Here is a 12,500-nt window from a genome sequence, read left to right as displayed (position 1 = left end):
TGGTGACGGCGATGACATTAATGATGATGACGACGACGTTGATGTTGATGATGACGATGACCTTAATGATGATGATGGCCTTAAAGGGGTTTTTTTTGTACAGGTGTCAGGTTGAAGATGCTTTTACCCTAGATAAGGAATTTTTTTAAACAACAAATTTTCATTTTTGGCCTTTTTTTTTCAGACATTCTTCTGCCCTGATAAGCGCAGTGGTGTCAAATATGATCTTCCTGCTTCTTATGTCATATTAAGTGAGTCACACGAGGCAGCTTGTGCCATCTTATCCCAACAGGTATCTTTAAAATAAAATACAATATTGTACCTGCACAAAACAGAAACTGTAATAATTTTTTTAGCTTGTTTATTGTACAGGTTTCCTTTTTGAGACTCGCTCACACAGAAAATTTTTTTAAATTATGTTACAGTGTAATGTCATTAGTGCAATTTCAGTCCTTAAAGTGGTACTATGATCAAAAAATCGCCTCTTCAAATTTTGAAAGTGTGTTTGCTTAACACCTGACTGGCAAAATTTTGAGCTTTGTTTTTTATCCAAAGGCTGTTTACTTTGAGTGTAAGTTTTTGATTTCATGGTCGGCCATTACTCACTTTCAAAACTGACCGACTGGAGCTCAGAGGGTTGGATCTAGGGAAGTGATGGCATTTGCTCAATAGCTTAAAATTTCAGCGTGTAAACAAAGTTTATTATTTATGCAAACATGAGTTTAAAAATCTGAAAGCCCAAAACTCCCATGCTACATATTAATTCAGTCACGTACAAACACATTGCATTCTTTATAAACTGGTGGGTCTTTGACATCATTTTCTCCTTGATCCAGCTCTCTCAAGATTTTAAAGTTAGTAATGGTGGACCATAGACCATTTTACGGATATGGCAGCCATTTTGAAATCTATTGTTTCAAATAGCTATTATGGGATTCCAAGGGGGCAAATTAGTATGCATTTGCCCCCTTAGAATCCCATAATAGCTACAATGTATTTGAAACAATGGATTTTAAAATGGCCGCCGTATCCGTAAAATGGTCTATTAAGTAGGAAAATTCCAGTTAAGATAAACACATCTTTTTTAAAATTAAGTCTTAAACTTGGGCCACTTGGTGTTTACGTGTAGTTAACATAGTTTTGAAATCCAAATGAAGAAATATAAAAGATTTGATTTCTTTATCATTATAGTGCTTTAATAGTAGTGTAATTGCCATCTTCTGTTTTCCAGATCACTAGGGCTATTTCAGGCAATGAAGAAATATTTGACTCCTTAATATTTTCTGACCAATACATTGGACCTAAACAACCAGATGATGAGTAAGTTTTATGGCTTTTCCAAATTTGGCTTTGTCAGAAATGAGAGAACAACTAGGAAGGAATATAAAAATTAAGGTTGTGTTGTATTGGGATCAACCGTATTAGGTTAGTTGGACTTTTTGGTGTTCTGTTGGGAAAAAAACCATTCTTGGTTGGTTTGGTTGATCAACTTTTTAATTAATTAAACTGGCATCAACCTAGCTTGAAACGGTTGGAAATGCATGGGCAGTGACTGTTTTTGTTTACAATCTGGCTTTTTAAAGTTGGTCCCGAGCTCCAGCAATGTTGTTTTCCCTCAACTTGTCATTACACAGAGAAGTCTGGTAAGGAATATTCCCAGAAGTTACTGAGTTTAAACTGAAAATCGTTTGAAAAGTGATTTATTGGGAAACCTCAACCGCTTCAACCTAAACGGTTGCAGTTGAAATGGTTGATCCCAATTGGACACAACCTAAATTTATTGATTTAAAGCATTTGGCACTTTTTTGTGAATGCATCACCAACATTTAATAGTATTTTAGAGTTATTCTTCAAAGACACATACTTGATTCTTGGAAAAATCACTGTTATCAAACCCAAGAGATATGCATTGTGAACATCCAGTTATTAATTTTACTCACTTACGTCACAATCTATGATGTAAGTGACTGCATCGTGATGTCCTATTATTTAGTCGCACATAACCTTGTGATCTGTGATGTAATTGACTACATTGTGAAACAAAGATCATTTTTATGCCTTAGTATCTATTGATTCTACTTACAATTTTAGAAGGTGGCTTATTATTTTTAATGTTGACATTAATTACAACCTTCCTGGACAGTAGTCTGGCTAGAATGAGTATTTTTTTCTTACAAACATTAAAATAATATATACTGTATACATAATTTTTTTTTTCAGCGAACAAGCAGGCAATGGAAAGCCAATAAAGCCTAAAAAAGTGTTAATATTTAACTTCATTGGTAAGTAGAAAGGGACTGGTTAATACAGACTTCAAGAGTGTAGTAATTGTATGCTCTTATGCATGGTTGGCTTCTAGCATTTTGCACTTTGTTTGGATGTTTGTATTTTTCAGGGCCATGTTTTCAAACAAGATTTACAGATGAGATGTAGTGGCAGTCTCATTTCAGTGTTAAAATCCCATTTAGAAAACAGTCCTAAGAAAATATGTGCGCTGATTGGTTAAAAATCGTGTTTCTATAACTAGATGGAGACACAGAACTAGCACGAGCTGTTGACGTAGTGATGGCGCGAGCAAAGAGAATTTACATTTTGATAATTTAGAGTTAACAAGTTGTTTTCCTTTTTCTCATTGCATTGTTTTCTAAAAGACTCGTGAAAGTCTGGGAGAAGTCGAAAAAGCTGTGGAAAGACTCGCCTGTGGCTTGTGTTCCTACAGCATTTCTCGTTCTCCCAAACTTTCACTTTTGTTTCTATAACTCGATAGAAACACGGTACATGTTTTCCATTTTTTAATTATTGAATGACCTTAGGCTTATTTGTGTAGAAGGAGGTTCATTCCTTTTAGTTTCTGAAAAAAGGCGTGGGAGGGGAATCTGAGGTTGAGAAAATTGGAATGTGATTTCCTTTCTGCTTGCATATACCTGATAATACCCACCCAGTCACCAGTAATTTCTCAGGTTAATTATTTAAAGCAATAATGACTATTATTATTGAAATGTGGGTAGTTGCTAAAAAGACTGAAAAAATCTAGTCCTGAACAGGGTTTCCCAAAAAAATTAATAGCATGAGTCTTTAGCTGTTGACCATGGGGAAGCATTTTTTTTTTGCAAAGCAAACCTGCAGTAGACCAAAAAAGCAAGGCCAAACCATGAAACAACTTCAACTACTGAAGGGTGCATTTGGTAGAACTTTACCTTGGCAAGCAGGTGTTAGATAGAAGTTTGTACCAACGTCTTTCTTTTTAGTACCATCTAAAGGAACAAGCACTAAGTCTGCAGACATGGTGAAACTTGAGCCCATGATGAAACTAGTTATTCAATGTATTGACAGGGTTAGACGCTTCAAGCTGGGCAAAGAGGTTTGTACACTGTAGGGGATTGTTAAATGTACGTTTTTTGTCTGCTGTACCTTATGTGGTCAAGGAATGCATCAGCAATGAAGCGAGCTGAAAGCATTTCTGCAGCTCTGAGAAAAAATGGCAGACAAAAGCAGTCTTGGACTGGAATTGACCGAGGCAGAAATCGATACTTTAGTCGACACGGGGGAGTTGTTGATCCCGGAGTTTATAATGCTCGCCTCATTATAATTATTAAATTTTTTACCTCGGATAATGCATTTCTCATGCTCTGATTGGTTCACTCAATCACGGTTACCAGCTCATATACCTTAGTTTGACCTCATATGGTAAATGATTGCGCTAAGCATTGCTAAGGTAAAAGTTCTCTCGCCGGAAAGCAAAAGCAAAAGAAAAAAACCTTTTTGTGAAAAGTTTGGATCAATTTGGACCTTTAGAAGTACCTGAAAAGGTAAGAAATGTTTTTGTGACTTGCCTGTGTCTGTCTGACCACAACATCACATCAGTTCCATCAAGTTTTTTCGATTTCACTCGTATTTCATACTTTCTACACTTTTGGAGTTTAAGGATGTTAAAAAATAATTATTCCATTCGCGCTTGTTGGTTATGAGATTGGTGATAGCCAACTCGGTGCTTGGAACTTTGCTCTGTCTTAATGATAGTTCACCTGTCTGGTGAAGCTCAAATAAACTAAACTAAACTAAACAGATGTCAATCAGAGCCGAATCATGTGATTGAGCAAGCCAATTACACTGCCTTTGCATACATGGACTGTGTAGCAGCTGCAAGAGGCTCGTTTACATGTAATCTTGTGTTTTCAGCCTGACCTTTCTGAATTCTGATCTTGCAATTTGGTCCCTAAGACTGTAAGATTTGTAAAGACCAGTTTGTAACCGAGGCCATTCACTGGGAAATGCAAGTCACAACAATGGATTAGCTTTAACTTGTTACTGAACTAAAACATTGGCGTAAAATTGTGTAACCCATTGACACCCCAAATGCCTAGGAGGGCCCCCGGCTGACAAGTTAAATTGCCGGGCGTTAGACAGAGTAAAATCTGTTAAGTCTGACTCACTCCCATGGGTCAACTGGTCAAGCAAGTCACCAGGCATAGAAAGGCAGAATGAAAGCAATCTTGTACAGTAGTTGCTTCCGACTCTCAAGTTAAGACTGCTCTACAGGTCTGTCTGGTTCCAAGTCAATTCACAAGTAAATTATTAGGGGCAATTTCTGATAAGCAATTTTGATACATATGTCGTGGTTCAAAATTTTCTTGGTTTAAAATTTGAGACTTGAGAGTCGGAAGCAACTACCAGTGCAATTTTGATTTTCTTTGTCTAACATTCATTATCATAATCTGAAATAAAGAAAAATCAAAACTGAACTGGTTTAAAAAATTTGAACCACAACACATACATCAATACACATATTGTGTAAATTAATGCAGGAATTTTTTGTGGAATTTAAACACTTTTGTTTTGATTTGAAGGCAAAGGCAAAAGCTGAAAAAAACCGACGGGAACTTGAAGAAAACTTACTGAAACAGTCACATGCCCAAAGGCAAGAGGTATGATGAAACAACAATTTTTTTTCGTGAACAAAAATTAATACAATGGTTTACTACCTAGAAACTTCTCCTTTTTAAAAGATTCATTATCAATGGCACCTGGGACATAAAATTTCAAGGCTTACAATGTACTTGACAAAGGCCAACTGTCACTGGGTGCAGGAAATGTTCTCTCCTCTGATCAGATGAAATTCATGTTGTGTAATATTTTTAAGGCAACCAGTATCCTCAGTACTGGAAAGATACAGTATCTGAAGTTTATTGAAAACCATGTTCTATATTATTATTTTGCATAAGGCTGCACAACAAAGACGCGAGGATAAGATACGAGCCGAGAAAGAACGCATCATGCAGGAGGATGACCCAGACAGACAGCGAAGGCTTGAGGTTAGTGCAATGATGCTTAATTTAAGTACATGCAAATAAAAGGAACAGAATTTTTGCACTTAGGCTAGGAAAAGATGATACGGCCATTTTCTGCTTGTGTGAAGCTTGAAAGGCAAATTGTTGGGAGTTTTTTTAATTCTCTTAGAGGGGATGTAGTTTTTGAGTGGATGTACATACTAGAGGGTGTTAACCTGTTGACTACTGAACCGTGCCATGCGGCATTAAACAGTAAAATATATTTGGGACGGTGCCCACTAATTCAAAGGTATTTTTACACGGTTTACTGAATATGTGGGAAAAGTAGATCTTAACAATAATTGTCATTGAAATCCAAAAAGAAAATGGGGGTAACCACACTTTTTTTGAAGATAATGACTGTCATTAATCAACAATATTTGTAAAAAGCTTTAAAATGCAAAGCAATGTATGGCATTCTTTTCCAAATTGAAGCTTAATTATCTCTGAAAAATGCGTGGTTACCCCAAATTTTCTTTTTGGATACCAAGAGCACTTGCTAAATTATAAGGTCTGCTTTCTCTGCATAGTTTTGAATCACGCTAAAATATCCCTGTATTAATAAGCACAACCCGTAGGAAATCAGAGTATCTCAAGATGCACAGAACTTATGCTCGATAACAATAGTAGGCACCATCCTTAAGTCTCAATCCTAGGGGTCAATGGGTTAATATTATTATCTCAAACATTAACAATACAATAAATTTATGCATAAAATGCATTGAGGTTTCTATCAAAGAAAGGTCACTGGCAATCTCACTTCCACCTAAAGACTTGATCACAAGTGGTAAAGGTCAAGCATGTTGTAATCAAAGGGCCATAAAACTGGGGCCTAGTGAATCAATTAATAAGGTCGCCTTCAAATGGAAGTTAACACTACAGACTTGAATTGGGTTCATGAACACTTGGCACAGTGAAGTCACTTGATTCCAGATCTGCATACATGCACTATTAACACCAGATTTTAGGGTCTTCACACACACACACTAAACAAAACTACTGCAGTCTTGTTGGACAAAGGCAGAACAGTTTTGTCCCAAATAATTGTACCCTGTTACATCTCAGTTACGTTGCTATGGGAAACAGACCTGTGCAGTAAAACTAAGGTGCCGATTACATGGCCAGTCTCAGCCCGGGATGAAATTTTGCTGCAATTACATGTTGAATTTCAGCCCGGGCGCAAAACGCAAATTTGTGTGGAAAAATTTACTGAAATGCAAAAACACAATCAATGCGCATGCTCCCATTCCTTTTTCATCCCGGGACGAAATTCCATTTTGATTACATGGACTTTTTGCTGATTTTTCAGCCCATTTGGCCGGGTTGAAAATCCTAGCCTGGTTCAGGATGAATCTTCTCCATGTAATCGCCACTTTCATTGCAAGAAGATTTCTTTCAGAACGCTAACTGGGCTGAAATTTGCCATGTAATCAGGCCCTAACAGTGGCAAAATCCAAACAAAACATCATTTTGATAATGATGACAAATCAGAATTTCAAGACATCACTCATACCTATTTATACTGTAACTCCGAATTATTATTCCAAGCATTAAGCTCAATGATGAAATAGGATCTTTTAAGGAAGTTTTTGCTGCAGTTTGCTGTGATTACATGAGAAAAAACATTTTTCTTTTAGGAGAAAGAACACAAGAAAGAAATGAAGAAAAGAAATCCATTCAAAGTCAAACAAGTCAAGGCTCGTGGCTAAGTGGTTATAGAGAACAAAATTTAAGGCTTGCTTTCATTTCAACTTTTCATCTGGCTCCACAGCAATTTTTGAATACTAGCAATAAGTAAGATTATAATTATCTGACTTATAATAATTTATGAGCAAGACCTTCAGGGGCCATGTGACAACCATGAATTATAAGATTACTGACCGGTATGATCTTTTTTGGTCCCTGAAAGTTTTATTTTTTATCTTTTGCGTGGTCAAGGTTAAGGCACTTTCATTGTTACATTGCAGACTGCTTGTAACCTGCAGATTTCTGTTTCTGTTTCCACTTTCATCACTTTTCACTTCAGGTTGTTACTTTTGAATCCACATTAATAAAACTCTAACTACTGTTTCGTTTACTGTATCTTCCCTTAAATCTTTCCTTTTTAAAATCACACAGTCACTTTAAGAGTCAGTGGTGTAAAAGTGTGACATATATAGGAACATATTAAAGGCCCACATTTGCCCAAAATTCATTGCAGCCGTTAAGGGGTTTGTTTTTGTTTTCAAGTGACGGCTTGTCCAAATGCGTGATCTGATTGACTGAATGCACTCAGGCGAATCATGTGGGAAACAACAGGTCACCTATTTGGGTAATCTTGTGTTACACAAATTCAATCACAGTGTGCAATGACTTCTTAGTGGTTGTGGGCCTTTAATTTATCCAGTCACGTAAGTCCAGGTAGGCATAAGAGAATAAGGGTAATTTAGTCTACTCATAGCCTGCGAACGCAGACGTATTTCCGGCGGTCGTTTCTCTCTCCCGAAAAGTAACTTTTTGGGGGGAGAGAAACGACCGCCAGAAATACGTCTGCGTTCGCAGGCTAGTCTACTCATAACGGTCTAAATAGTTATATGTACTGAGTATATGGATGTACAACTAAAAACAACTTTAGGCTATAGCAAGCAAGCAAGCCGGCTGTTTGTTAAAAGTGGGGGAGTAGGGTGGCCCCTTGAAATCACCCCCACCCCATGAAGAGCCTACTCCCAGGCTATCAATGCGGCGACTTGATAATTTTTTTTCATCCTGCATGTGCCAAAAATAACAATTTATCATTGGGCACTTAAGCAAAGAGGTTTTGGAGGAACGGAAGGCAACTAGAATTGAGGTGTTTTTCCTAGTAGCTTGAATCAACGCTACTACAATAATAATTAATACTGTATTGCAAAGTGTGTTTACCTGATTAGAAAGTATTTAATGAAAATTTGGGTGAAGCACTTGCCCTGGAATAGCAAGTGTTCCCTTACAGTTTCCGTTTGTTGCACAAAAAAACCATTTGCCCATGAAAAGTCTTGGGAGCAAAAGAAGTATGGAATGAAAATATTTTGAGAATATAGACTTAAAATAAGCTGAAGAAAGCTGCTGGTAAGCTTACTTTATTGAATAACCTTGTTTCTCTATAAACAGTGATGACTAAGAATACTTGCCACAGTCTTCTCTAAAGCCTATAACGACTATAATATTACTTTTTTTACAGTCTTGCACAATTAAGACATCTACAAAAAAAACGCCTTGTTTAAGCCTTTCATGTGAAATGACTACGTCAAAGAATTTAATGTAAGGCTGGATGCTAAAAGAGAATCAAATCTTCTGTTAATTTCTCTTTGCCTGCAAAGGCCAGTAAGAGAATATAATATATCAAAGATGCACAGCAACTGTAAATGGTGATCAGAACTTGAAAAACGAAAAATGTTTCAATTCTGTAAATAAAAAAATTAAGTCTTTGCTTGTAACAGCACAACTAAGGTCCAAAGTTGCTATAATTCTGAGCGGTGCAGTTTATAATATGGTGACCCTTTGGGAGATTAGTGGATTTGTTTAGCATTTGGGTAAACTTAAGTGAGGTAGCACTGTGTTTGCAAAGTCTTGAAAAGCTATTCAATTTGTCTTCACTGACTTGGAAATACTCCCAGTCAAACATATTGGGTTCTTGTTCATCAACCAATTTCTGGAAAGTGAGATTTGACATGCCTGTTATGTTATTATGACAGTTTGAATGCTAGAAAAATCAATTTTGGTCCATAGCAAAATGGTTGCAGTTTTCTGTATGAACTTTTTATTGTAAAATAGTCCTGTGCATCTTTTTGTATTCCCAGCAGGATGAAAGAACATTATTATAGCTCTAATTAGCATGAGACAAGCAAAACCTGAAGTATTCTGGGACTTGTAGTCAAATGCTGTCATCATGCAAATGTTCTATTCTAGCCTTGTTTGAATGTTTTTTTAATTCATTGAATAGTGGTTGTGGTAGAAGTTGTTCCATGCTTTACAATGCTTGTGTAGGGCGGAGGTGGTGCCTGATACTTTTGCACTTGGCCAAATAAAGGAGGTGGATAAGCAGCGTACGGCACTCTTGTACCACCAGGAATAACAGCAACAGGTCCTCCTTGTGGGTACATAGGTTGTGGTGCATTCACCCTTATGACATTCACCTGTCCATCTGTGATAATAGCCGGACCTCCTTGGGTAACTTGCATGGCACTCCTTTGTACACCTGAAATACGAAGACCTCGAAGATATCGATGACGATAGTACCACCAGGCCAGGAAAACACCAAAACCAAACACCACCAGGATAAACCTAACAGAGTCAACAAAATTAGTTATGTTATCCCAAGTCTGATATAATAACATGTATTTATTTTTTTGGAAGCATCTCAGCTTGGCGGAATCCTGAATCCTAAATCTGATAAGCTAATAGCGTGCTCATAACTGGTCTAGCCTTTTACATAACATGCCACAGTCCAAAAAACGTCTGTGCTAATCACAGCAAATTAATGACTCCAAAACGAGAGAGAGGTGCATCCCATAACAATCAAGTGAAGGTCATAAAGAGCTACGTGTTATCTGGAAATTTTGGAATTAAGTTACTGCAATGAAGAACAACAGCAATATTTCCCATGTAACAAACCAGAGAAAGGCTCTCCCAAAAACGAGGGGAGCTGGTGAAACTAGAACCACGTCTGGAAAGTATTGTGCCTTAATTTCGGCCAAGCCTACATTATTTAATATAAAATGATCAAAATTAAACGACTGCATTGCAAAGTGCACATTGACAAGGACACACATATGTATCACACTGATAATTTAATCAATGGAGGTAGAGAAAGAAGTAGTCTGTCCTCCAGGCTCTCAGATAGTGGAGATGAGGGAATGACAACAACAACCATCCATTTATTTGCCAAATTAGAAAACGTTTTCTACAACAGAGCATATTAATTTGATCAGGCAAAAAACCATTTGGAATAGTTATAAACTAAACGAGCTGAGTAGTTTCAATAAATTATTGCTTGCATTTTCTGGGTTGTAACACACACACACAAACTAATAGAATAGACAAGAGGATAAATAATGAAATTAAAAAATCTAACTAGTAATCTAAGGGAAAACGAGTGCCAGGGCCAGGCCCTGCTTGATTTTCTTCGCTTGTTCCCATTCCCTCGCCTCCACTATCTTGAGAGCCTGGAGGACAGGCTAAGAGGGAAGAGGGCTAAGTGCTAATAAACTGAGCCAAAAATGCCACCACTTGGGAGACGTTTGCTCATTGTGCTAAAAAGACATGAGCACATGGGATCATGACTCAAGTAGTCTGCATAGGTGGTGGGCAGCTATTTTATTGCAGGATTATTCAACCATGCCAGGTTAAGTTGTTGGTTAGCTAGTCCGTTTTGTTTCTTTGCGGCTTTGCCACTTCGGAGCAACTTGCAATCGTGACCAAAACACAATAGAGCAACCATCAATTTACTCACCCGTGTTTAAATAATCCCACAGTAAAATAATTAGCCCACCAGCTACGCAGGCTGTAACTCATGTGGATATGTAATAGCTGCACACCAAAAAGCATGAAAAACTGTTTGTTGTTGTTAACTTCATTAAATTGTATTCAACTGCATCTATTATATAGTTTCTTATGAAAACAATAAGTAAACCAAATCCTCACCAGAGATACCATCTTGCATAAGCATAAGTACAGCAACGGTGATAATTACAGCAGTATTCAGTCGTTGAACACCTTTATATGAGAAAAAGGAAAATAACACATGGTAATTGACATCTTCAGACGTGTGTCTTGGGATAACAATATCAACTTTTATACTCTAGGTTATCGTATGAAAATGGAGCTAAATTAAGGATTGAATCAAGAATGTGTTTCAGAATTATCAATTGTGTAATTTTATGCCTTTTTTTTTTCTGAGAGCACAAACTTTTTTGATAGACTTCTTCAAATCTTACCTGTAAGAGCTAACCACATAATTGCGATAGTAGTTGCTGTATGTAGTGTAGGTGCATAGTTTATCTCCATAGGACTGAAAAATAGAAGCAGAACCACTTAATAGATAACTTTGTAATAGTATCAGAACATCCACAACTTTCAAGCTGTTAGTTAAGAGTAACAGATTTCGGAATGATTTCTGTACAGGTCCCTAGTTCATTATGCATGCAGAATAAATTAATAATTCATTCGCGCTATTGTTTTGTAGAACAATACGTATACCCAAGAGAACCGAATATATACATGGGTAATTTTTACTTACGGGATGAATAAAAACGGATCTCATTTTTTCTCTCCCTCCCTCTCTCTCTTCTTTCCCTTCATCGCCCACACCGTTACTCGTTTTTGTCTCAGCTATCCCCTTTCTATCCCTTCGTCTTGTTCTTATTTCCAGATCCCGGTCGGCTTTTTCTGCCATTTTATCCCATGATATGTCACTCGCAGCTTCCCTTGAACTCCGACCCACTGTAAACCTCTGGATTACTTGTCCCTGTTCTTTACCACTGAACTAACGTGTCAAGTTGCTAATTCACACCTTGAAAATGATACTTATTTTGAATTCTGGCTGACTATTTACATAACAATGATACGTAATTATATACACGTGCCGCGCCGAGCACCTACAATCGACCTTACACTTGTAGGTTACCGTTAAGAGATCCCTGTTTTACTACTCTTGAAACAACCCATCCCTTTAATAATGCTAACCGTAACCCTAATCACAACTAAAGGCACTGTTTAGGCTTAAGGTTAGTCCCTGTGATAGTTTTAGGTTTTCCAGTATTGCTGTGAACTGTGGCCTGCTTTTCCTTCATGCCCCGTGCGTGCGGCACACTTAAACGTTTACTGCGTGGAAGAGTATACCACGCTTAAAGTCTGATTGGTGCATCTTTCATGGGAAACTTTCATGCACGAGTTCATTGCAATTAAAATTGTTTCATATTTCCCTTCTTTTGAAGCAAACTTGTGTCTTCGTAATAATCAAGATGGCTACCGAAGTAAAAGGATCACAGCAATGGGAGATTTGATCATTTGGAAATTGTCCCTGCTTTATTGCCTTTCCAGAGTTGTGCATAGAGTGGTGCAAAGAAAATAATTTACTTTCGTCTTCTGTGTCCAAAACCTGTGTGAAAACGCAGTCAGTTGGCAAAGACAAAGTGCCGCATCGGGAGATGGATCTGT

The 12,500-nt window shown here is 37.3% G+C and overlaps 2 protein-coding genes across 2 annotated transcripts in view; one reads left to right on the top strand and one right to left on the bottom strand.

Annotated features, from left to right (window-relative positions):
- Positions 1–7,394, top strand: part of LOC138013052 (PAT complex subunit CCDC47-like) — a 19,634-nt gene extending 12,240 nt beyond the window's left edge. The window contains exons 10-16 of the mRNA XM_068860017.1: positions 185–292; positions 1,232–1,320; positions 2,221–2,282; positions 3,249–3,361; positions 4,848–4,925; positions 5,223–5,312; positions 6,965–7,394. Of these exons, the coding sequence (XP_068716118.1) occupies positions 185–292; positions 1,232–1,320; positions 2,221–2,282; positions 3,249–3,361; positions 4,848–4,925; positions 5,223–5,312; positions 6,965–7,036 (612 nt within the window). The 3' untranslated portion in view covers positions 7,037–7,394. The remainder of the gene's footprint in view (positions 1–184; positions 293–1,231; positions 1,321–2,220; positions 2,283–3,248; positions 3,362–4,847; positions 4,926–5,222; positions 5,313–6,964) is intronic.
- Positions 7,395–8,391: 997 nt separating this feature from the next.
- LOC138013061 (uncharacterized) overlaps positions 8,392–12,500 on the bottom strand; it is a 6,723-nt gene continuing 2,614 nt past the window's right edge. Inside the window, exons 2-4 of the mRNA XM_068860025.1 lie at positions 11,279–11,352; positions 10,986–11,057; positions 8,392–9,626 (exon numbers count right to left, since the gene is read on the bottom strand). Coding sequence (XP_068716126.1) covers positions 9,275–9,626; positions 10,986–11,057; positions 11,279–11,352 — 498 coding nt within the window. The 3' untranslated portion in view covers positions 8,392–9,274. The remainder of the gene's footprint in view (positions 9,627–10,985; positions 11,058–11,278; positions 11,353–12,500) is intronic.

Source organism: Montipora foliosa, chromosome 8, assembly GCF_036669935.1.
Source record: "Montipora foliosa isolate CH-2021 chromosome 8, ASM3666993v2, whole genome shotgun sequence".
Lineage (NCBI taxonomy): Eukaryota > Metazoa > Cnidaria > Anthozoa > Scleractinia > Acroporidae > Montipora > Montipora foliosa.
The sequence above is the reverse complement of the archived record's forward strand: the minus strand, read 5'-3'. Positions and strand labels throughout refer to the sequence as shown.